Genomic DNA, 26,012 nt, shown 5'->3' with positions numbered 1-26,012 from the left:
GGGACCTGATTGAGGTTTACAAAATCATGAAGGGTAGAGACAGGGTGGATAGAGACAAGCTTTTTCTCAGGGTGAAGGATTCAATAACGAGAGGTCACGCTTTCAAGGTGAGAGGTGGAAAGTTTAAGGGGGAAACACGCGCTAAGTACTTCATACAGGGGAAGGTGGGCATTTGGAACGCATTACCAGCAGAGGTGGTAGAGGCAGGCACGGTAGATTCATTTATTTTGCATCTGGACAGATGCATGAGTAGGTGGGGAGCAGAGGGATATAGATGCTTAGGAACTGACCGACAGGTTTATACAGTACATTTGGATCGGCTCAGGGTTGGAGGGCCGAAGGGCCTGTTCCTGGCCTGTAAATTTTCTTTGTTCTTTGTTGTTATTAACATTGGCTCAATTCACCACTTACACAGAATATCAGCAGTGGACACCATCCCCAAATACACTGCACTAACTCAAATTGGCTCCTATGACAACATCTTCCAAATCTGCAATCTCTACATTGTGGAAGAACAAGGGCCACAGACTCAATTGAATATTATCACCTGTACATGTCTCTCCCAGTCACATGCGCTCCCCACCCACCCCACACCCCAACTTGGAAATATGTCACCGTTCCTTCACTATGTTGTTAAAATGGTCAATTTAATATTTCATGTAAGATATCTTTTAGGTTTGGGGTAATTAAAGTTCATTGAAACTCTGGAATTTCCAAGGTATTCACAGAACAAACATCCTTCCATACATTGTTGGAGCTGAAGGTTTAGGGCAAGACAAAATGACAGGTAGATCTATTTATCTGGAACTTGCAAAAAATAAACTTGAGGAAGGTTCCTCAGGCTTCGTTCGATTTGTGAATCATTTACCTAATTCCAAACATCAAAGAAAGATTGAAAAGGGAATGTCTTATAACATACTTTGTGAATGGATGGCTGGTTTGAATCTGAATCTGAGGCATTCCAGATATGGCACATTACCTTGTAAATAGATTGCAGGGTGACAGTCTTTTGTTTTGGCAGTTCTGAGGAAGGGTCACTCGACCCAATACACTAACTAGTTTGCCTCCACAGATGCTGCCAGGCCTGCTGAACTTTTCCAGCAATTTCTGTTTTTGTTTCTGATTACAGAATCCACAGTTTTTTTGGATTTTATGCAATCTTTTGTTTTGGTTTTATCTGTAAATTTTCTTGTGGAAATGTTAGTTACCTTAGAATACTGAGAGTAGGCAGTTGTGTATCTGCTGGCAGCCAAAACAAGGAACATATAAGGCCAGAGGTGCTCCTGAGTTGGAGTCACTAATGTAGTGAAAGCTTCATGTTTAACTTTTGTTTAAGACTTGAGCTTTAAGGGATTGTGAGGAAACTGATTGGTTCTTTGGTGGTGCTGTATATTTTTAAAAGGAGACAATGAAAGGACATGTTGAAACATTTGTTTAAAGAGTTTTGGGAAATCATATGACTTTGCCTCATTGTTTCGTAGATATGCATTCAGTTTGAAATGTTATTGTCCTCATGAGCAGCACCTGGAGACCTCCTTGAGATTATGTTTCTGGAGCAAATTGCATCTGATAAGAGTCATGAGATAGCTGCATGTATCGAGTGACCTGACTATGTCTCACAAAACAGCTAATCAGCAACGGCCTGCACATTCCACACCTCAATTAACCATTTTTGGCCAAAAGTATGTTTTTATCTCTCAAAGAGAATCTATGCAGAGGCAAATCCATTTAATTTGGTTTGTACATAACAGTTTGCTTGTATGCGTATGTCTTGTGTTATTTGTAAGGGTAAATGTAATATTTTTCATGTTTCAACCAATGTGCGTTAACCAGATTGTATTGACATTGAATACACTTTGTTTCATAATAAGTGAATAATTTTATGTATATTAGAAAAAACTTGTTAGATGGATCAGTTGGTGTTATGAAGTTGAAGGGCGTGTACTGTACCTTTAAGACAGAGTGAACATTGTTCTGAACTGAACAAAGTAGTACCTGTTAGATAAACAGATCAGTGCCCATCAGATGATTATAATAATGCCCATCAGGCGAACACATTAGTTCCTGCCAGGTGAACTATCAGTGTCTGTCAAGTGAACACTACAGTGCCTGTCAGGTGAATATATTAGGTCCTGTCGGAAGAACACATGAGTGCTGGTCAATTGAACACGAGTGCCTGAGAGGGAAATGCGTTAGCACTTGCCAAGTGAACATATTAGTGCCCATAAGGAAAACAGATTTGTGTCCATCAGGTGAACACATTACTGCCCGTCAGGTAAACACATTGTCAAGTCAACACATTAATGCCTGTCAAGTCAACACATTAGTGTCCAAACAGGAAAACACAGCAGTTATGTCTGTCACATTAACACAGCAGTGCCCACCATGTGAATAAACTAATGCCTGCCAAATGAACACCTTACTGCTCATCAAGTTAATTTACTAGTGGTCCATCAGGTGAATGAATTAGTGCCTGTCAGGTGAACACAACAGTGCCCATCAGATAAAACATTAGTGCTTGTTAAATGATGACATTAGTGCCTGTCAGGTAAATATACAAGTGTACCTCAGGTGAACCCATTACGAACTGTCAGGTGAACACAGTGGTACCCATCAGGTGAATATGTTAGTTCCCAACAGGCAAACACATTAGTGCCTTTCAAGAAAGTACATCAGTGTCCATCAAATGAACACATTAGTGCCTGACATGTGAATACAGTAGTGCCTGCCAAGTGAATGCATTAGCACCCATCATGTTGATTTGTTAGTTCCCGTCAGTTGAATATACTAGTGCCTGGTAGGTGAACACATTAGTGCCGTCAGGTAAACATATTAATGTCTGTCAAGTAAACACATTAGTGCCCATCAGGTGAATACAGTAGTGCCTTCAAGTGAATGCATTTGTCCCTTACAGGTGAACTCGTTTGTGCTGTCAGGTAAACACAGAAATGCCCTGGGGTGTAGTGAACACATCAGTGCCTATCAGGTGAACACATTACTGTCCGTCAGGTAAACACATTGTCAAGTCAACACATCAATGCCTGTTAAGTCAACACATTAGTGTCCAAACAGGAAAACACAGCAGTTATGTCTGTCACATTAACACAGCAGTGCCCACCATGTGAATAAACTAATGCCTGCCAAATGAACACCTTACTGCTCATCAAGTTAATTTACTAGTGGTCCATCAGGTGAATGAATTAGTGCCTGTCAGGTGAACACAACAGTGCCCATCAGATAAAACATTAGTGCTTGTTAAATGATGACATTAGTGCCTGTCAGGTAAATATACAAGTGTACCTCAGGTGAACCCATTACGAACTGTCAGGTGAACACAGTGGTACCCATCAGGTGAATATGTTAGTTCCCAACAGGCAAACACATTAGTGCCTTTCAAGAAAGTACATCAGTGTCCATCAAATGAACACATTAGTGCCTGACATGTGAATACAGTAGTGCCTGCCAAGTGAATGCATTAGCACCCATCATGTTGATTTGTTAGTTCCCGTCAGTTGAATATACTAGTGCCTGGTAGGTGAACACATTAGTGCCGTCAGGTAAACATATTAATGTCTGTCAAGTAAACACATTGGTGAACACCTCAGTATCTGTCAGATGAATGCTTTAGTGCCGTTAGGTAAAGACATTACTGCCGGTCAGGTTGACACATTACTGCCTGTCAGGTTGACACATTAGTGCCCATCAGGTAGACACACTATTGCTTGTCAAGTGAACATATTATTGCCCGTCAAGTGAACATATCAGTGCTGTCAGGTGAACACATTAATACTTATCATCCAAAGCACATTAATGCCTGTCAGGTGAACACATTAGTGCCTGCCAGGTGAAGACATTAATGCTCACCAGGTAAACACATTAGATCCCATCATCTGAACACATTAGTGCCCATCAGGTAAACACATTAGAACCCATCAGGTGAACATGAGTGCCCGCACATTAATATATTACCTACTGGTCAGGTAAAAATATCACTGCCTCACATTAGTGCCCATTAGGTGACCATCAGTGCCTGTCAGGTGAACACAGTAGTGCATGTCAAGTAAAAACATTAGTGCCTGTCAACCGAACATAGTGTCCATGAGTTGAACAGATTAGTGCCCATTAGGTAACACATTAGTGCCTGTCGGATGAATACACTATTGTCTGTCAATTGAACTCATTAGTGCCTGTAACATTAATTTACCAGTGCCTATCATGTGAACACATTAGTACCCATCAAGTGAATAAGCCTCCATTAGGTAACTATATTAGTTTACATTAGTGCCCATCAAGTAAACATGTCAGTGCCTGTCAGTTGAACATACAAATGCTGTCAAGTGAATGCATTGATGAATTTCCCTTCAATATACTGCAGCCCATCAGGTGTCCATATTATTACCCATCAGGTAAACACTTTAGTGTCAGTCAGGTAAATATATCAATGCTCTTCAGCTGAATACATTAGTGCCTTTCAAGTGAACACTTTACTATCCATCAAATGAACACATTAATGCTCGTCAGGAGAATACAACAGTACCTGTCAAGTGAATGCTTTGATGCATTTCCCGTTAAGATAGTAGTACTGATTAGGTGAACACGAGTGCCTGTGAGGTAAACACATTCGTGTCCATCAGATGAATACAATAGTGCGATTAAGTGAACACATCAGTCCCTTACACCTGAACATGTCAGCGCAGTCAGGTAAATACAGTAATGTGTAAAATGCAAATATTACTGCCCATCAACTGAACACATTACTGCTAGTCAGAGGAATACACCATTGCCTGTGAATTGAACACATTAGTGCCTGTAACATTAATTTACCAGTGCTTCTCATGTGAACACTTTATAAGCCATCAGGTGAATTATACCGTTAGGTAAATATATTAGTGAATACATTATTGTCTGTCAGGTGAACCCATTAGTATATGTCAAATTAATACACTATTGCCTGTAAATTGAATACATTATTGCCTGTAACATTAATTTACCAGTGACTATCATGAAAACACATTGGCACCCATCAGGTGAATAAGATGCTATTAGGTAAAAATATTAGTGCCCATCAGGTAAGGACATTATTGCCCATCAGGTAAACACTAGTGCCAGTCAGGCAAACATATCAATGCCCTTCAGTTGAACACATTAATGCCTTTGAAGTGAACACTTTACTATCCATCAAATGAACACATTAGTACCTGTCAGGTGAATATAACAGTACCTATCAAGTGAATGCTTTAATGCACTTCCCATTAGGATAATAGTACTGATCAGGTGAACACATGAGTGGCCCATGAGGTAAATACATTAGTGCCCATCAGAAGAATACAGTAGTGCCGTCAAGTGAACACATTAGTCCCTTACACCTGAACATGTTAGTGCTGTCAGGTAAATACAGTAATGTGTAAAATGCAAACATTACTGCCCATCAGCTGAACATATTAGTACTTGTCAGGTAAACACATTAGTGCCTGTCAGGTGAACACATTAGTATCAGTCAGGTGAGCACATTAGTGTTTGTCAGATGAATACACTATTGCCTGTCAATTGAGCACATTAGTACCTGTAACATTAATTTACCAATGCCTATCATGTGAACACATGAGCACCCATCAGATGAATTAGGCCCTGTTAGGTAAACATATTAATGCCCGGCAGATGAATACATTATTGCCTGTCAGGAGAAAACATTAGTCCCCATCAGGTGAACACATTAGTGTCTGTCAGGTAAACACCCTTAGTCCCTTACAGCTGAACATGTTAGGGCTGTCCGGTAAACGCACTATTGCGTAAAGTGTATTCATTACTGCCCATCAGGTAAACACATTAGTGCTTGTCAAGTAAACACATTAGTGCCCATCAGGTGAATACATTAGTGTCTGTCAGTTGAAAACATTAATGCTGGTCAAATGACTACACTATTGCCTGTCAACTTAACATATTAATATCCTTAACATTAATTTACCAGTGCCGATTATGCAAACACATTAGTACCCATCAGGTGAATTAGGCCCTGTTATGTACACATATTAGTGCCGGGAGGATGAATATATTATTGCCTGTCAGGTGAAAACATTAGTCCCCATCAGGTGAACACATTAGTGTCTGTCAATTGAACAGATTAGTGCTGTCAAATGACTACACTATTGCCTGTCAACTTAACATATTAGTGTCCATACCATTAATTTACCAGTGCCAATTATGTGAATACATTAGTACACATCAGGTGAATTAGGCCCTGTTAGGTAAACATATTAGTGCCTGGCAGGTGAATATATTATTGCCTGTCAGGTGAAAACATCAGTGTCCATCAGGTAACGCATTAGTGCCTGCTAGTTTTTTTAAAAATGCATTCATTCATGGGATGTCGCATTGCTAATTGTTGTCTATCCCTAATTGTCCAGAGAGCAGTTCAGTGTCAGTAATATTGCTGTAGGTCTGACATGCAGATAAGAATGGCATATTCCTATACCTGAAGGACATTGGTGAGCCACATGGGTTATTTTCTGACATGGTCATCATTAAACTTTTATCACCTCGTAACTAGTGAATTCAAATTCCACTGTGGCAGGATTTGAACTTCAGTCCCTGAACATTATTGCAGTCTCTGGATTAACAGGGTAATGAAATTACCATCGCCTTACCAATGTCACACATATGCCTCTCAAGTAAACATATCAATGGTCAGCAGGTAAACACATGAGTGCTCGTCAAGTGAACACATTACTACCTGTCAGGTGAACACATTAGTGCCCATCACGCTAATTTACTCGTGCCCATCAGTTGAATATACCAGTGCCCAGAAGGTGAACATATTAGTGGCCATCAGGTAAACACATTAATGTCTGTCAAGTAAACATTTAGTGCCCCCGGGGTAAACACATTAGTGCCCATCAGGTGAATATAGTAGTGCCGTAGCAAGTGAATGCATTTGTCCCTTACAGGTGAACTCGTTTGTGCTGTCAGGTAAACACAGAAATGCCCTGGGGTGTAGTGAACACATCAGTGCCTATCAGGTGAACACATTACTGCCTGTGAAGTAAATACATTACTACCCAGCAGTTGAACATATTATTGCCCGTTATGTAAACATAGTTGTGTCCATCAGGTGAATATACTATGGTCAGTCAGGAAAATACATTAATGCTCATCAGATAAACAACTTAGTGTCTGTCAAATGAATATATCAGTAGCCATCACCTTAATTTACTTGTGCCTGGCAAGTGGATATATTAGTGCATGTCAGGTGAACACATGAGAGCACATCAGGCAAATACATTAGTACCTGTCAGGTAAGCACGTTAGTGCTCATCAAATGCACACATTAGTACCTGTCAGGTGCTTGTCAGGTAAACATATTAGTGCTCGTCATGTAAACACATGAATGCCTGTTAAGTGAACATATTAGTACCAATCAAAGTGCTTGAAGAATAAACATGCTAATGCCCATCAGGTAAACACATTTGTGTCCATCAGGTGAATATACTAGGGCCAGTTAGGAAAATACATTAATGCTCACCAGGTGAACACCTCAGTGTCTGTCAGACGAACGCTTTAGTGCCATTAGGTAAAGACATTACTGCCGGTCAGGTGAATATATTACTGCCTGTCAGGTAGACACATTAGTGCCTGTCAAGTAAACACTATCAGTGAACACATTAATACTTATCATCCAAACACATTAGTGCCTGTAAGGTGAACAAATTAGTGCCTGCCAAGTGAAGACATTAATGCTCACTAGCATTAGAATCCATCATCTGAACACATTAGTGCCTGTCAGGTGAACACATTAATGCCCATCAGGTGGATACATGAGTGACCGTAAGTGAAATATATTAGTGCCCGCTATGTTAATATAATACTGTCTGTCAGGTAAATGAATTATTGCTGGTCAGATAAAGGTAACATTGCCTCACATTTGTGCCTGTCAGGTGAACATCAGTGCCTGAAAGTGAGCACAGTAGTGCCTTGTCAAGTAAAAACTGTTTGCCTGGCAACCGAACATAGTATCCATGAGTTGAACAGATTAGTGCCCGTCAGGTGACACATTGGTGCCTGTCAGATGAATACACTATTGCCTGTCAATTGAATACATTATTGTCTATAACATTAATTTACCAGTGACTATCACAAAAATACATTAGTACACATCAAGTGAATAAGACGCCATTAGGTAAATATATTAGTGCCTGGTGGGTGAATTTTTTATTATTGCCTGTCAAATGAACACATTAATCCCCATCAGGTAAACATGTTAGTGCCTGTCAGTTGAACATACTAATGCCTGTCAAGTGAATACGTTAAGACATTTCCCCATTAACATACTGTAGCCCATCAGATGTCTACATTATTGCTCATCAGGTCAACATTATTGCCAGTCAGGTAAACATATCAGTGTATTTCAGCTGAACACATTAGTGCCTTTCAAGTAGACACTTTGCTACCCATCAAATGAACACATTGGTGCCTGTCAGGTGAATATAACAGCATCTGTCAAGTGAATGCTTTAATGCATTTCCCATTAAGATAATAGTACTGATCAGGTGAACGCATGAATTCTCGTGAGGTAAGCACATTCCTGCCCATCAGATGAATACAGTTGTGCGGTCAAATGAACACATTAGTCCCTTACAGCTGAACATGTTAGTGTTGTCAGGTAAATATAGTTATGCATAAAATGCCAACATTACTGACCCTCAGGTAAACACATTAGTGCTTGTCGGGTGAATACACTATTGCCTGTCAATTTAACAGGGTAAGGATAACATATTCCTTTACCTAAAGGACATTTGTGAGCCAATGGATTTTTCCTGATATGGTCATCATTAAACATTTATCACCAGGTTAGTAGTAAATTCAAATTTCACTGTGGCAGGATTTGAACCCAAGTCCCTGAACATTACTGCAGTCTCTGGATTAACAGGTTAGTGGCAATATCATTAGGCCACCACCTAACTTATGTCACACATATGCCTCTCAAGTAAACACATCAATGGTTAGCAGGTTGGTGCTTGCCAGGTGAATATTTCATGCCTATCAAGTGAACAGATTAGTGCTCATCAGTTGAATACGCCAGTGCTCATTAGGTAAAGATATTAGTGTCTGCCAGGTAAACACATCTGTGTCCTTCAGTTAAAAACATCAGTGCCTATCAGGTAAATATACTCTTGCCTATCAAGTGAATGTGTTAGTGCCCATTACTCTAATATAATACTGCCTGTCAAGTGAACACATTAATCCCTGTCAGGTAAACACATCAGTGCCTGTCAGATGAACATCAGGTGCCCATCAGGTGAACATTCAAGTGCCTGAAAGTTGAAAACATAAATGATAGCAGGTGAATATATAAGTGCCTATCACATGAGCATCTTAGTATTTATTAGGTGAATATATTAGTGCTTGTCTGTGTTAAAAATGAACACTTAGATGTGGACAAGGTGTTGAAGAAAGCATATGGCATGCTTGCCTTCAATGGTTGGGGCAGCAAATATAAAAGTTGGCAAGTTCTGTTGCAGCATTACAGAACTTTAGTTCGACCACATTTGGAAGATATACAGGTTTGGTTACCACACTACCAAGGGGATGTGCAGGTTTTGAAGAGGATACAGAAAAGATTTGCAGGATGTTGCTTGGTGGAGAATTACTATTAGATTTCTCCTAATTATCTATTAGAAGAAATTGGACAAACCTTGGATTGTTTTCACTTGAACATTGGAAGCTGAGGAGCGATATGATAGAAATTTACAAAATTATGAGTGGCATGGATAGAACAATATTCAGAATTGAAGAATGTCACTAGATCCAAAACATTAACTCTACTTTCTCTTCACAGGTGCTGCCAGACCTGTTAAGTTTTAGATTCACGGAGTCATACATCATGGAAACAGACCCTTCAGTCCAACTAGTCCATGTCAACCAAGTTTCCCAAATGAACCTAGTCCCACTTGTTTGCATTTGGCCCATATACCTCCAAATCTTTCTTATTCATGTACTAATCCAAATGTCTTTTAAATGTTGTAACTGTACCTGCATCTATCACTTCCTCTGCAAGTTCATCCCACATGCGAATCACCCTCGATGTGAAAAAGTTGCCCCTTAGGTCCCTTTTAAATCTTTCTCCTCTTCACCTTAAAAATATGCCATCTAATTTTGAAATCCCCACTCTAAGGAAAAGACTTTTGCTATTCAACTTGTCAATGCCCCTCATGATTTTATAAACCTCCATAAGGTCACCCAGCAACTTTCTAAACTCCAGTGGAAAAAGGTGCCAGCTTGTCCTTAAAGCTCAAACCCTCGGGTCCTGGCAATATCCTGGTAAATATTTTCTGAACACTCTCCAATTTAATAATACAGCTACACAACCTTTTATCCGAAATCTTTGGGCCAGTTGTTTCTCGGAATTCAGAATTTCTCAGATTTTGGAATGAATGCCATTTTCACAGTGAAATTTAAAAAAATTACCTTTCAGCAGAAGCATGTGTGAATAGTACAAGCGCTGAGACATACTGCCACATCACATCTGAGTAACGTGGTTCAAGTGGGTGTGGAGTTGGGTCACCTGTTTGCACGCTCCAGACTCCACAACAAAACTTTCGGATTCCGGAGCTTTTTGGGTTTCAGGTAAAGGATTCTGTACCTGTATTATTCCTATAGCAGGGCAACCAGAACTGTACACAATACTCCAAAAGTGGCCTCACCAACATCCTGTACAAACTCAACAAGTCCTTCCCTTGCTTGTTTTACCAAAATGCAATACCCTGCATTTATCCAAATGATTTCCAGGATCTGCAGTTCTTTGGATTTTCCACTTTAATATTTTGCAAATTTCAATGAAATCATCTCTCATTCTCTAAACCTCATGAGAGTACAGTCAGACTTTGTTCAATCGCTCTTCATAGGAAAGTCCCAACACCCCATGAACAAATCTAGTGAACCTTAGTTTCACTCCGTCTGTGACTTTCCTGAGATAAGGAGACTAAAACTATAAATTGTATTCCATATGTGGTACAAACAAGCTCCTACACAATATAAGCAAGACCTTACTACTCCTGATCTCCAATCCTCTTGTGATAAAGGCTAACATTCTATTTGCCTTCCTAACAGCTTGCTGCTCCAGCATGTCAGCCTTGAGTGATATATTAACAAGTGCATCCAGGTCCCTCTGCATATCTGCATTTACAATCTCTTACCAATTAAGAAATACTGTGCACCTTGGAACTGCTGGAATGCTTAGAACATTTTTAAACATATGTTGAAGAACTAATTAGTTTATCTTCATTAGGATAGAAAATACTCAGAATCTAACCATAAACTGATATTGCAAATCTAAACAAAGGAAACTACAAAAGTATTAGGGGTGAATGGCCTACAGTGGAATGAGTAATGTCATAAAAAAGTCATCCCAGTGAATAGACAATGGCTAATATTTAAGGAACAAATGAATTCATTTTGCCCTTTTAGGTAATATTGAGGGTAATATCCAAAGAGGAGCTACAAGTTGCAAGAAAAAATAGCAAGCTTGAGGACTGGGAGCCCAATTATTGCATACTGCATCCAGATTGATATTTTGTCCAAATGAAATGTGCACCATAATTTGCATCAAGTTGTCCAAATGATCAATTTCTAATCTATTCCTAGATTTAGACTTATTTGAATTCATGAGGCTAAATCCACATAGTCACCACTCGCTGCCTGAAATGTTGCACAAATGTCTAGAAGATTGGACATTGCTTGAAACCGGATGTTGCTTATTTTTGTTTTGATTTGATTTATTGTGGTCACATGTACCTATGTAAAGTGAAAAGTTTTGTTTTGCAGTACAGGCAGATCATACCACACAAAGATCATATGATGATAGAACAAAGCAAGGAATACAACATTTTGGATGCACACAAGGTGCACAAAAAGCAAGATCAACATTAGCTTTGAAATTTGAGGGGTCCATTCAGACATCTAATAACAGCAAGGAAGAAGTGATCCTGAACCTGTTGTTATGGGTGTTTAAACTTTTGTATCTTCTGCCTACTAACTGGGGTATGTTGAGTTTTTGATGATGTTGCTGCCTTTCCGAGGCAGCAGGAAGAGTAGATGGAGTCAGTGACTGGAAGGTTGGCTTGCATGACGGGCTGTGTTTTTTTTAGAGAGCAGTCCTCCAAATCACAATAAAAATTTGAACTTGGAGTATTGATCACATATCTGTGTGGCCACATTTTCTTCTTGATTTGGTATAAGATAGGATATTTTAATAGCAATCACACAAAGCCATTTTTGCTAAATTCATAATTGTTTGTCTTAGAAATTAAGCTTGATCAAATGCATACCACTCCAATAACTTCTGGGAATCTGCATGGCAAGTTGAAGGATTGCAGCAGTGTCCACTTTACTGTTGAGAGTAGCCAGAACGTTCTGAACTCCATCACAGTAATAAATACATTATATCAGTTTACTGAACTCATCATTCACATGCTGTGTAGCTTCAATTGCTATGAAACAGCTTGTCTATAAGAATTTGTACAGTGCTGCCAGTTGACTAAGAGCTTTCAATGAAATACAAATTTGTAGCTCTGTGCTTTTCAGTCAAAGTTAAAAATCACAAACACCAGGTTATAGTCCAACAGGTCTATTCGGAACTACTAGCTTTTGGAGCGCTGCTCCTTCATCAGGTGGTTGTGAAGAATAAGATTGTAAGATATAGAATTTATAGCAAACGTTTACAGTGTGAAGCCTCTGAAATTACATATTGAAAAAGACCAGGATTGTTTGTTAAGTCTCTCATCTTTTAGAATGATCATGTTGGTTTCAGTTCTTTCATATGTAAGTCCTAGAACCTTTTTAAAAAGTAACATTCTCAAGTGAGTTTTGACAATTGGTGTCATGTCGGCCCAGATAATGTATTGAAGGTGTGAGCTGCCCTGCGTGAAGACTGGTCAGACTGATTTGTATCTAAAAAAACGAATTTACAGAATCTTCCATGGATTCATGCAGACTTTGAGCAAAGTGAAATGTAATTCTGCAAGTACAAATTCACCCCACAAACTTATATGTGGATGTGTGTATGAGGTGTGTCTGTATTGGGGGTTGGTTGTCGGGGGGGGGGGGGGGGGTGTGGTTATGAGTGTCTGTGAGAGAGTGTTTGTTTATGTGTGAGTGTAAAGGGGTATAAATCTGAGAGGATGTGTGTGGGATTGTGTGCGTGAACACATGAGACAGGGTCTGTGTGAGTGTCTGTAGGAGTGTGTGTGTAGGAGTGTCTGTATGCATGTATGTTTCGAGCAATGGTGTTCACCTGTAGTGTGACACGAACCCAAGGTCCCAGTTGAGGCCATCTTGGAGGGTACCGAGCTTGGCTATCAGCCTCTGCTCGGCCACTTTTCATTGTTGCCTGTCTTGAAGTCCGTCTTGGAGGACAGTCACCCAAGGTCTGACGTCGAATATCCAGACCAGCTGAAGTGTCCTCTGACTGGGAGGGAACACTCCTTCAGGTGACCGTCCTCTAAGGCGGGTTTTGGGACAGGCAACAGCAAAACGTGGCCGAGCAGAGGCTGATAGCCAAGCTCAGTACCCTTGGGGATGGTCTCAACCAGGACCTTGGGTTCATGTCACACTACAGGTGACCCCCATTGCACTATATACACAGACAGACAGATGAACGAACACACACACACACTCCTACAGGCACACACACTCATGCAGACCCCCTTTCATAAGCTCACACATCACTCCCACACCACTCCCACACATACCCTCTCACAGACTTATACCCCTTCACACTCACACTCACACACATACACACACACGCTCTCTCACAGACACTCATAAGTACCCCCCCACCTCCAACGCACACATATACATATAAGTTTGTGGGGTGAACTTGTACTTGCAGAATTACATTTTATTTTGCTCAAAAACTGCATGAATCCATGGAAGATTCTGTAAATCCATTTTTTTGGATTAGAATCAGTCTGACCATTGTGGCGCAGACAGCCTCACAGGAAGTGAACACCTTCAAAACCTTATCTGAGCCGACATGACACCAACTGTATAGTCTGGGAACCCCACACTGCCCGGTTCTACCTCCTTCCCAAGATCCACAAGGCTGACCACCCTGGCCGACCCATTGTCTCAGCATGCTCCTGCCCCACTGAACTCATCTCTACCTACCTCGACACTGTCCTATCCCCCCTAGTCCAGAAACCCCCCACATATGTTCGAGACACCACCCACACCCTCCACCTCCTCCAGGACTTCTGTTTCCCCTGCCCCCAACGCCTCATCTTCACCATGGATATCCAATCCCTCTACACCTCCATCCGCCATGACCAGGGCCTCCAAGCCCTCCGTTTTTTCCTCTCCAGATGTCCCCAACAGTACCCGTCCACCGACACTCTCATTCGTTTGGCTGAACTGGTCCTCACCCTTAACAATTTCTCCTTTGAATCCTCCCACTTCCTCCAGGCCAAAGGGGTAGCCATGGGCACACGTATGGGCCCCAGCTATGCCTGTCTCTTTGTTGGCTACGTAGAACAGTTGATCTTCCGTAATTACACCGGCACCACTCCCCACCTCTTCCTCCGCTACATTGATGACTGCATTGGCGCCACCTCGTGCTCCCGCGAGGAGGTTGAGCAATTCATCAACTTCACCAAAACATTCCACCCTGACCTTAAATTTACCTGGACCATCTCTGACACCTCCCTCCCCCTCCTGGACCTCTCCATCTCCATGTCCGTTTTTGTCCAATGTGTGCAGGATGGTTTCCTGACATAGTATGTGGACAAGCCAACAAGGGGCAAGGCCGCTTTGCATTTGGTACTGGGTAATGAACCTGGCCAGGTGTTAGATTTGGAGGTAGGTGAGCAATTTGGTGACAGTGACCACAATTTGGTCATGTTTACCTTAGCGATAAAAGGGATAGGTATATATGGCAGAGCAAGAGCTATTGCTGGGGGAAAGACAATTATGATGTGATTAGGCATGATTTAGGATGCATAGGATGGGGAAGGACGCTGCAGGGGATGGGCACAATTGAAATGTGGAACTTATTCAAGGAACAGCTATGTAGCTGTCAGGCAGGGAGAAAGTGGTCGAGCAAGGGAGCCGTGGTTTAGAACATAGAACAATACAGTGCAAAATAGGCCCTTCGGCCCTCAGTGTTACGTTGACGTGTGAACTAACCTAAGCCCATACCCCTACACGCCTCATCTTCCGTCTCAGAACACTTCAACCCCAGGGCATCAATGTGGACTTCAACAGCTTCCTCATTTCCCCTTCCCCCATCTCATCCTAGTTTCAAACTTCCAGCTCAGCACTGTCCCCATGACTTGTCCGACCTGCCTAGCTCCTTTTCCACCTATCCACTCCACCCTCTCCTCCCTGACCTATCACCTTCATCTCTTCCCCCACTCACCCATTGTACTCTATGCTACTCTCTCCCCACCCCACCCTCCCCTAGCTTATCTCTCCACACTTCAGGCTCACTGCCTTTATTCCTGATGAAGGGCTTTTCCCCAAAACGTTGATTTCGAAGCTCCTCGGATGCTGCCTGAACTGCTGTGCTCTTCCAGCACCACTGATCCAGAACCAACTGTTAAAGTTCACTTGGGAACGTAACGTTTAAAAAAAGTTTTGCAATTTACATATGAAAGAACTGAAACCAACATAGTCATTCTAAAAGATGAGAGACTTAATAATCCAGGTCTTTTTCAATATGTAATTTCAGTTACATCACACTGTAAACGTTTGCTCTAAATTCTGTCTTACAATCTTATTCTCCGAAACCACCAAGCCAATGCTTCCAAATAAACCTGTTGGACTATAACCTGGTGTTGTGTGATTTTTAACTTTGTACATCCCAATCCAACACCAGCGTGTCTAAATCATTTTCAGTGAATATTTCTTGTTGCATGTATTCACTTGCTCTGTGTAGTACTTGGTTGAGTACACTGTAGTTTTCGTCAGTGCATTCACTGCAAAGTTTCTTCCATATCATCCAGAGGTTGAAATGCCACTATATCACATCAACATTTTGTGGCTAATTCTTTAAACTGTCCTTTCTTCATAGTTGACCTGATAAACATTGGAAACACTGTTCTAAGAATCATTTGAATATCTTGAGTAACTGAGACCTGCTTCTAAGTGTCATCTATTTCCGGATCTTTTCTGACAGTAACACAATGCGGTTCCAACAAACGTTTGCTTTCACACAGTAACATAGATGCTACTCTGTTTTTCTTTCCCAGCATAAAGGAAACACCACCTTCTGTCAGTTAAGGTCACTGTTGGAATAAAATTGCTTGATTGCTGTAACAATCGAGGCACTGCTGCAAGCAGAAAGTTTCACAGCTCCTGCAAAGACAGTCTTATAAACAAATTCAGATTCTGGTCACAACTTGATGTATAAAATCAACATATTTGATACCAAAATGTCTGTACATTTGTACACCATGAACTCAAAAGGTATAATTCTCACTACACCGGTTCTCAGTAATTGCCATTTAGTCATGAATCTTTTGCACAGAAAGCATGAATGCATTCACCTTTATAACAAATACAACATTATTAATGAGAACTTTCATTTTATTGGGACTGATTGTCTTGTAATCTTTACACTCCATTCTCAACACATCATCTCCTGCAGTTTTGATAAGCAATCATAAAATTCTACCTTTGTTTTATTTCATACACTAATAATGGCATCCATGGGCACTTTTCCATTCCAATGCTGCATTAGCTACAGTCATTTCCAATTGTATCACATTTTTCCAGTGCTTAAGTCTAAATATCATTCTTGTAAACCTACATTGTACTTTCTCCAAGGCCAATATTTCTTTCCTCAGGTGTGGTATTCAGATCTAGTCACAGTACTCCAAGTGGCGTCTAACCAGGGTTTGTATAACTGCAGCATAACTTCTGCATCCTTATATTCCAGTTCTCTAGATAGAAAGGCCAGCATTCTATTGGATTATTTTATTGTTTTCTGCATGCTCATGGCATTTTACAGATCTATGCACCTGAATTCCAAGACTGTTTGGACATTCACTGTATTTAACTTCGTACCATTTAGAAACTACTGAGATCAATTCTTTCTTTGGTTCAGAATGGATAAGCTCACATATCTTTATATTGAATTCCATCTGTCATAGTTTTGTCCACTCACTTAGTCTATTAATATTCCTTTGCAATTTTATGCGATCGCCCGCACTGTCTACAATTCTGCCTAATCCTATGTCATCAACAAATTTTTAATATGTGACTTTCTATGCCATTATCCAAGCTATTAATAAAAAATAGAAATAATTAATACCCTAACACATATCCTCATCAGACTCCAAGGTTACACCCTGATAATATGAGTATCTATTCATTCCATCTATGTTCAATTGCCTGCCACTCAATCAATTTCCCAGCCTTGTCAGTAATTAGCCCTTAATTCTGTGGGCTTCCATCTTAGTTAACAGTCTGTGATGTGGAACTTTATTGGAGGCGTCCTGAAAGAGTATATAAACAACATCCATAGACATTCCCCTGACCACTACTTAAGTGACCTTCACAAAAAAATTCAAAAACATAGGAAATCACAAATGTGCAAAGGCAGGCTAGGGGCAGGACTGTCAGCAAAACAAAGCTAGCTTTGGCTGAAATACAGATAATGTCCTGGAGAACTGTGGAAAAATATTAGATAATATAACATAAACAAAATCAGTCATTGCTGGGGAAGCTCAGCAGGTTTGGCAGTATCTGTGGAGAGAAAGCAATGTAAATTTTGGGTCCAGTGACCCTTCTTCAGAAATCTGATAGCAGCTAGGGAAATGTGGTTTCATGCTGATTATGTGGGGGAGGTGGGGGTGGTTTTGTGTGTGTGTGTGTGCGCGGGCATCGGTGCCCAGATTGACCAAGAACCACATCGGGATGGCAGACAATGGGATGGAGGTGGTACACCAGGGAAAAAAAGAATCGAGATCGGTGACAGGACCTATATTTGGGTGAAAATGCTAAAAGCAATCCGTGTCATGAGGTATGGCGTGGGTAAAAGACACGGAAGGGGGAATTCAGGCTCACAAATTTGTTATTGAGTCCTGAAGGTTCCCAAGTGGAAAATGAGATTGCATTTTTTGCATTTCCTTCCAGATTGCATAGAGCCTCACTGCAGCAAGCACGAGACAGAGATATTGTCCAGAGAACCAGAAGCCCAGAGTCATTATTACAGAAACAGAACGCAGGTGCACTATAAAGTGGTCACCCAGTCTCTCCACATACAATGGAGATCACTCTGTGACTGCGTTGCATCTTAGATATTGTAATATATGTGGGAATGTTTTGTATAAAACTTGGAGGTGTTTGCCACCCACCAGAGATAGTTTTACACTTAGAGTCATAGATATGGACAGCACGGAAACAGACCCTTTATTTCAACTCGTCTGTGTCGACCAACCTAATCTCGTCCCACCTGCCAGCACCTGGCCCATCTCGCTCCAAACCCTTTCTATTCATATACCCATCCAGATGCCTTTTAATGTTGCAATCGTACGATGATAAAACTAACTCTCCCTACATGTGCATGAAATAAACGATCATTAACCTGATTTTCTGAGTCCTACTGCCGAGTTGTCCAGTTGTACGATAACATTCACCAACGATGTGGAGGTTATGGGGATACTATGGGTAAGAAGCATTAACATGTTGGATCAGCCATCATCATATTAAGTGGTGGAGTGGTCTTGGCAGGCTGAATGGCCTACTCATGTGACTATTGTCAATGACAGTCACTTAAGGGTTAAGTTAAACGCAGGCTAAAATATTAAAACATTTATTATTGGCCAAGATAACAAAAACAGGTGGACAACTTTTGCCAGACATATATCACATTTCCAGAATCATCAAATACACTTGCACTTTCCAATTCAATAACAGCTTTTGAAGGACCTTTTAGCAAGGTGTCAATAGAATGTATAGGACCCCAACCTAACATGTGGGAATGGGAATCAGTATCATTTAATAGTTATTGATGTTTCCTCAAAATTTTCTGAAGCAAGACATTTAGGAAAAATTATAGCAATGTGATAGTGAAAAGGTTTGTTTAATTTCTTTTACAATGTATGGATTACCAAAGAGATAGAATCAGATCAGGCCTCATAGAAACATAGAAGATAGGAGCAAAAGGAGGCTACTCAGTCCTTCGAGTCGCTCTGCCATTTATCACGACCATGGCTGATCGCCCAACTCAATAGCCTGTACCTGTTTTCTCCTCATAACCTTTGATCCTATTCATCCCAAGTGCTAATTCTAGCTGCCGCTTGAATGCTTTCAATGTTTTGGCATCAGCAATGTCCTGTGGTAATGAATTCCACATATTCACCACTCTTTTGATGAAAAATATGTCTCCTCATCTCCATCCTAAATGGTTTATCCTGAATCCTTAGACTGACACACCCACCCTCGGGAACATCCTCCCTGCATTTACCCTATCTAATCCAGTTTGAATTTTGTAAGTCTCTATAAGAACCTCCCCTCATTCTTCTGAACTCCAGTGAAAACTATCCCAACCTAGTTAATCTCTCCTGTTACGCCAGTCCCGCCATCCCCTGAATCAGCTTGGTAAACCTTGGTTGTACTCCCTCAAGTGCGAGAGCATCCTGCCTCAGAAAAGGAGACCAAAACTGCACACAATATTCTCGGTGTGGCCTCATCAAGGCCCTGTATAACTGCACATCACATCCCTGCTCCTGTACTTGAAACCTCTCGCAATGAAGACCAATGTACCATTTGTCTTCTTTACCAACTGCTGCACCTGCATGCTTTACCTTCAGTGATTGGTATACAAGGACACCAAGGTCCCGCTGTACATTCTCCTCTCACAATTTGCAGCCATTCAGGTAGTAATTTTCCTTCTTGTTTTTGGTTCCAAAGTGAATAACCTCACACTTATCTAAATTATACTGCATTTGCCATTCATTTACACACTCATCACACCTATCCAGATCATGCTGATGCATCTCTGTATTCTTTTCACAGTTCACCCTCCCATCTGCAAACTGTGAGATATTAGATTTTGTTTCCTCATCCAAATCATTAATATATATTATGAATAGGTGGGGTCCCAGCACTGATCCCTGTGGGACCTTACTAGTTACTGCCGAGTGACAATTTGAAAAGGACCCATTACTTCCTACTCTTTCTTTCCTCTCTGCCAACTTACATGTAAAATGTTGACTTCTCCACCTCCTAATGCTGCCTGGCTTGCTGTGTTCTACCAGCCTCCTGCTTGTCTACCTTGGATTCTAGCATCTGCAGTTTTTTGTCTCTAATCAGTTTTCTATCCATCTCAATATACATTCTCAAATCCCATGTGCTTTAATCTTACTCAATAATCTCTTATGCAGGACATTGTCAAAAGCTTTCTGGAAGTCCAAATATACCATATCAACTGGCTCTCTCTTGTCAACTCTATTAGTTACATCTTCATAGAATTCCAACAAATTATTCAAGCATGATTTCCCCTTCATAAATCCATGTTGACTCTGTCTGATCCGGCACCTGATGTCTAAATGCTCTGCTGTGACGTTTTTAATAATGGATTCAAGATTTTTCCCCACTACTAATGTTAGGCTTATTGGTCTATATCTCCTGTATTCTCTAAATCTGTTTGTCACAAACAAGCAAAAAATTATGACTAGTTTGGGAATAAAGACATTTTTATATATATAACCAAGATCCAGAATCTCAGGCTGCATTCGAAAGATGGCATTAAACTTTAAAGTCTGATTAGAGATTATTGTCAGGAATATTCTACTCACTGAAACAGAGGAATTTCCCCTGTTACGTAAGGGGGATGTAAGAGGTATATCATAAGGGATGTTTCTAATGAATCATGCGAACCATTTAAATTGTTTAAAAGTAAATTGATAAAACAATGGATGTAGGTTTGCTTGCTGAGCTGGAAGGTTCGTTTCCTGACGTTTCAACATCATACTAGGTAATATCATCAGTGAGCCTCCAGTGAAGCGCTGGTGTTATGTGTGTTTAGGCTTTCTTGGGTTGGTGATGTCATTTCCTGTGTTGGTAGTGTCATTTCCTGTGCTGGTGATGACATCATCAATCCAACGAGACCTAAACACATAAATAGAAAGTGGGACATGACATTAGTACTTCACCAGAGGCTCACTGATGATGGTACCTAGTATGGTGATGAAACATCTGAAAATGAACCTTCTAGCTTAGCAAGCAATCTTACATCTAGAACCTCAATCTGAGCTACAAATCTTCTCAAAAACCACTGATAAAGCAATGCTCAGAGACTATATTTCCAGCCAATGTTTCAACCTTCAGTGAAAAACTGACCAAAGCATGTGAATGGCCAAAGAGTCAAGAGTCATAGAGGTGTACAGTTTGTAAACAGAACCTTCGATCCACCCCGTCCATGCCGACCAGATATCCCAACTCAATCTAGTCCCACATGCCAGCACCCGGCCCATATCCCTCTAAACCCTTCCTATTCATTTAGGGTGTAGGTTTGCTCACTGAGCTGTAGGTTTGATATCCAGACCTTTCATTACCTGGCTAGGTAACATCATCAGTGGCAACCTCCAAGTGAAGCGAAGCTGTTGTCTCCTGCTTTCTATTTATATGTTTGTCCTGGGTGGGGTTCCTGGGGTTTGTGGGGATGTCATTTCCTGTTCGTTTTCTGAGGGGTTGATAGATGGTATCTAGATCTGTTCGTTTATGGCGTTGTGGTTGGAGTGCCAGGCCTCTAGGAATTCTCTGGCATGTCTTTGCTTAGCCTGTCCCAGGATAGATGCGTTGTCCCAGTCGAAATGGTGTTTTTTTTCCTCCGTTTGTAGGGCTACGAGGGAGAGAGGGTCGTGTCTTTTTGTGGCGAACTGGTGTTCATGTATCCTGGTGGCTAACTTTCTTCCTGTTTGTCCTACATAGTGTTTCTGACAGTCCTTGCATGGAATTTTGTAGACGATGTTGGTTTTGTCCATGGGATGGACTGGGTCTTTTAACTTTGTTAGTTTTTGTTTGAGAGTGTTGGTGGGTTTGTGTGCTACAAGGATTCCGAGAGGTCTTAGTAGTCTGGCTGTCATTTCTGAAACTTCTTTGATGTATGGTAAGCTGGTTAGGGTTTCTGGCTGTCTTTGGTCTGCTTGTCATGGTTTGTTCTTGAGGAATCTGCGGACTGTATTTTTTGAGTATCCGTTCTTCTTGAATACGTTGTATAGGTGGTTCTCCTCTGTTTTCCGAAGTTCGTCTGTGCTGCAGTGTGAGGTGGCTCGTTGGAATAGTGTTCTGAAACAGCTTCGTTTGTGTGTGTTGGGATGGTTGCTGGTGTAGTTAAGTATTTGGTCAGTGTTTGTCGGTTTTCTGTGTCACCTGAAGAAGGGCTTATGCCCGAAACGTCGATTCTCCTGTTCCCTGGATGCTGCCTGACCTGCTGCGCTTTTCCAGCAACACATTTTCAACATAGATCTAGATACCATCTATCAACCCCTCAGAAAATGAACAGGAAATGACATCACCACAAACCCCATCCAGGACAAATATGTAAATAGAAAGCAGGAGACAACAGCTTCTCTTCACTTGGAGGTCGCAACTGATGATGTTACCTAGCCAGGTAATGAAACGAGTGGATATCAAACCTACAGCTCAGCTAGCAAACCTACACCCTAAACCTCAATCAGAGCTACAAACCTTCACAAACCTTGCCTTTCTATTCATATACCCATCCAATTGCCTCTTAAATGTTGCAATTGTACCAGCCTCCACCACTTCCTCTGGCAGCTCATTCCATACACATAACACCCTCTGTGTGAAAACATTGCCCCTTAGGTCTTTTTTATATCTTTCCTCTCTCACCCTAAATCTATGCCTTCTAGTTCTGGACTCCCCCACCTCAGGGAAAAGACTTTGCCTATTTATCCTATCCATGCCCCTCATAATTTTGTAAACATCTGTAAGGTCACCCCTCAGCCTCCGGAGCTCCAGGGAACACAGCCTCAGCCAGTTCAGCCTCTCCCTATAGCACAAATCCTCCAACCTTGGCAACATCCTTGTAAATCTTTTCTGAACCCTTTCAAGTTTCACAACATCTTTCAACAGTCAATGTAAACTATAGCAGATAAAATGGCCAATGTAAAAGTTTCGCTTCTGGAGACAAAAGGCAGAACCTTAAGATGCAATTGAAAGTCATTTGAGTAAATATAGTGATGGTGAAAAAATTAGATTCTCAAATGTATGAAAAGATCATCTGATTTGCCCCCAAAGTTTGAATGGTAAGGTGGGAATCTTGCTAGTGAGGCACAAGAGCCAGATCTGCATGCTCCTTTTACTAAATCTCTCCTGATTGGTATGCAGACAAAAACCACACTATGAGAATTTCCATAAAATATAGGTTTGCTCGCTGAACTGGAAGGTTCATTTCTCGACGTTTCGTCACCCTACTAGGTGACATCTTCAGTGGGCCTCCGGGCAAAGCACTGCTGATGATTCCTACTTTCTATTTATATGTTTGGGTTTCTTTGGGTTGGTGATGTCATTTCCTGTGGTGATGTCATTTCATGTTCTTTTTCTCAGGGGGTGGTAGATGGGGTCGGACACAATGTGTTTATTGATAGGGTTCCAGTTGGAATGCCATGCTTCTAGGATTTCATGTGCATGTCTCTGTTTGGCTTGTACTAGGATGGATGTGTTGTCACAGTCAAAGTGGTCCTTCCTTATCTGTATGTAAGGATACGAGTGACAGAGGGTCTCAGCAACGAACTCAAACAAGCAGACAAAACATGTCCAGAAACCCTAGCCACTCTCCTCTACATCAAAAACATCTTAGAAATGACTGCCAGACTACTCAGACCCCTTGCCATCATGGTATCCCACAAACCCACCAACACACTAAAACAGCAGCTAATGATCTTGAAAGATCCTATACAGACAACAAGCAAAACTAATGTCATTTACAAAATACTGTGCAAGGACTGTAACAAACACTACATTGGACAAACAGGCAGAAAACTAGCCACCAGGATACATGAACACCAACTAGCCACAAAACGACACAACCCTCTCTCACTAGTATCCTTATGTACAGATAAGAAAGGAGACCACTTCGACTGTGACAACACATCCATCCTAGTACAAGCCAAACAGACATGAACGAGAATTCCAACCCGAACTCTATCAATAAACACATCGAGTTAGACCCCATCTACCAACCCCTGAGAAAAAAAACAGGAAATGACATCACAGGAAATGACAATCCAAAGAAACCCAAACATATAAATAGAATGCAGGAATCATCAGCAATGCTTTGCCCGGAGGCCCACTGAAGATGTTACCTAGCAGGGTGATGAAACATCTTGAAATAAGCCTTCTAGCTCAGCGAGCAAACCTAAATCCAGAACCTCAACCTGTGCTACACATCTTCTCAAAACTCACTAATCCCCATTAAACTCAGAACACCCATTAGTTCACTGCTTGTCCTTCTGGGTCTCCTCTTTGGCCAGTCATCTCCAACATTTTAGGGTGCACTCCATGGGCAAGCATCCTCCCACTATAGACTTTGGTATCAATATGTACCAACCTCTGCCCATCCTCAGGTCCATCTCTAATCCACTTTCAATATGGTACTATGTTTATATGCAAGAACAGATAATTCGTTAAGTTACTATGTCGGGTCAGTTATTCTAAATTTTGCTTTCTTTTGTTTATGTTTCAACTGCATTGTTTAAATAAATCTGTTTTGCTTAAAGTTGAGTGGTTTGACCAGTTGTGTCAGTTGGAACACCCACTTCATATTCTGCCTTTAAAATAAGAAAATGTTAGGGTCTAGGCTACCTTCTTGTAATACCATGAGGGAGTCTGGCCTGGTCCATAACACTGGCCTTAGTCTCAGACTCCTCCTTGGCCATTTAACTTGCTGACCTACTGCTCTGGTTTAAACCCCCCGAGTGGCACTAACAAATCTATGTGCCACGATATTGGTGCCCACCAGTTTATATGCAACCCATCCTTCTTGCACAGGTCCTAGCTGCCCCAGAAGAGATTCCAATGATTCACATACCTGAAGCCCTCCCTCCTACACCCGCTCTTTAGCCATGTATATAACTGCACTATCTTCCTATTCCTAGCGTTGCTGGCACATGGCACAGGAAGTAATTCGGAGGTACAATCCTAGAAGTCATGGTTTTAACTTCTGACCTAACTCTCTATGCAGGACCCATTTCTCTTTGTGCCTATGGCGTTTGTACCAATTTGGACAACAATCTCTGGCTGATCACTGCCCCACTTCAGAATATTCTATGCTTACTCAAAGACATCCTTGACACTGGTGCCAGGCAAGCTTCACTCCAACTGGAATCTCGCTTATGCCCATCTGTGCCCCTGTCTACAGAGTCCCTTATAACTTCTGCTTGCCTGCACTTGAACCTTTTCTGCTGTACAACAGTGCCACTCAACTGGCTGCTGCTGCTTTCCCCTGACAGGCCATCCACTACACCCCATACCCCCACCCCACCAAATAGTATCCAAAATACTACATCTGTTTAAGAAGGATGGCCACAGGGGTCTCCAGCTCTGCCTGTTCACACTTACTCATCTTCCTGGTGGTCATTCAACTCACCTCTGTTTGCATAGCCCTTACTAGTGGCATGACCACCTCACTAAATGTGCTATCCACAACATTGACAGGGGAGACCGGTGTTGTACTGGGGTGTACCAAGTTAAAAATCACACAACACCAGGTTATAGTCCAACAGGTTCATCTGGAAGCACTAGCTTTCGGAGCTAGTGCTTCCAAATAATAGAGCTCTGAAAGCTAGTGCTTCCAAATAAACCTGTTGGACTATAACCTGGTGTTGTGTGATTTTTAACTTTATCCACAACATTGTCAGCCTCACAGATGCTCCATAGTGAGTGCAACTGCAGCTCCAGGCACTCCATGTAGCGAATTAGGAGCTGCAACTAAACACGCTTCCTGCATACATAACACCATGGAGACTGGATGCATTCCTAATTTCCTGCAT

The 26,012-nt window shown here is 41.4% G+C and overlaps 1 protein-coding gene across 7 annotated transcripts in view; it reads right to left on the bottom strand.

Moving 5' to 3' along the window:
• Window positions 1–26,012, bottom strand: part of LOC122541477 (carcinoembryonic antigen-related cell adhesion molecule 6-like) — a 178,319-nt gene that overhangs the window by 31,953 nt on the left and 120,354 nt on the right. The window contains exon 5 of one of the 7 annotated variants that reach the window (XM_043678269.1): window positions 4,538–4,604. The exons of 4 other annotated variants lie outside the window; for them this stretch is intronic. In XM_043678269.1, coding sequence (XP_043534204.1) covers window positions 4,541–4,604 — 64 coding nt within the window. In that variant the 3' untranslated portion in view covers window positions 4,538–4,540. Of the gene's footprint in view, window positions 1–1,929; window positions 1,996–4,537; window positions 4,605–21,006; window positions 21,106–26,012 lie in introns of those variants that run through there. 2 more of the 7 variants (XM_043678273.1, XM_043678266.1) reach the window with 2 other exon arrangements.

This window comes from Chiloscyllium plagiosum, chromosome 37, assembly GCF_004010195.1.
Source record: "Chiloscyllium plagiosum isolate BGI_BamShark_2017 chromosome 37, ASM401019v2, whole genome shotgun sequence".
Classification (NCBI taxonomy): Eukaryota; Metazoa; Chordata; class Chondrichthyes; order Orectolobiformes; family Hemiscylliidae; genus Chiloscyllium; species Chiloscyllium plagiosum.
The sequence above is the reverse complement of the archived record's forward strand: the minus strand, read 5'-3'. Positions and strand labels throughout refer to the sequence as shown.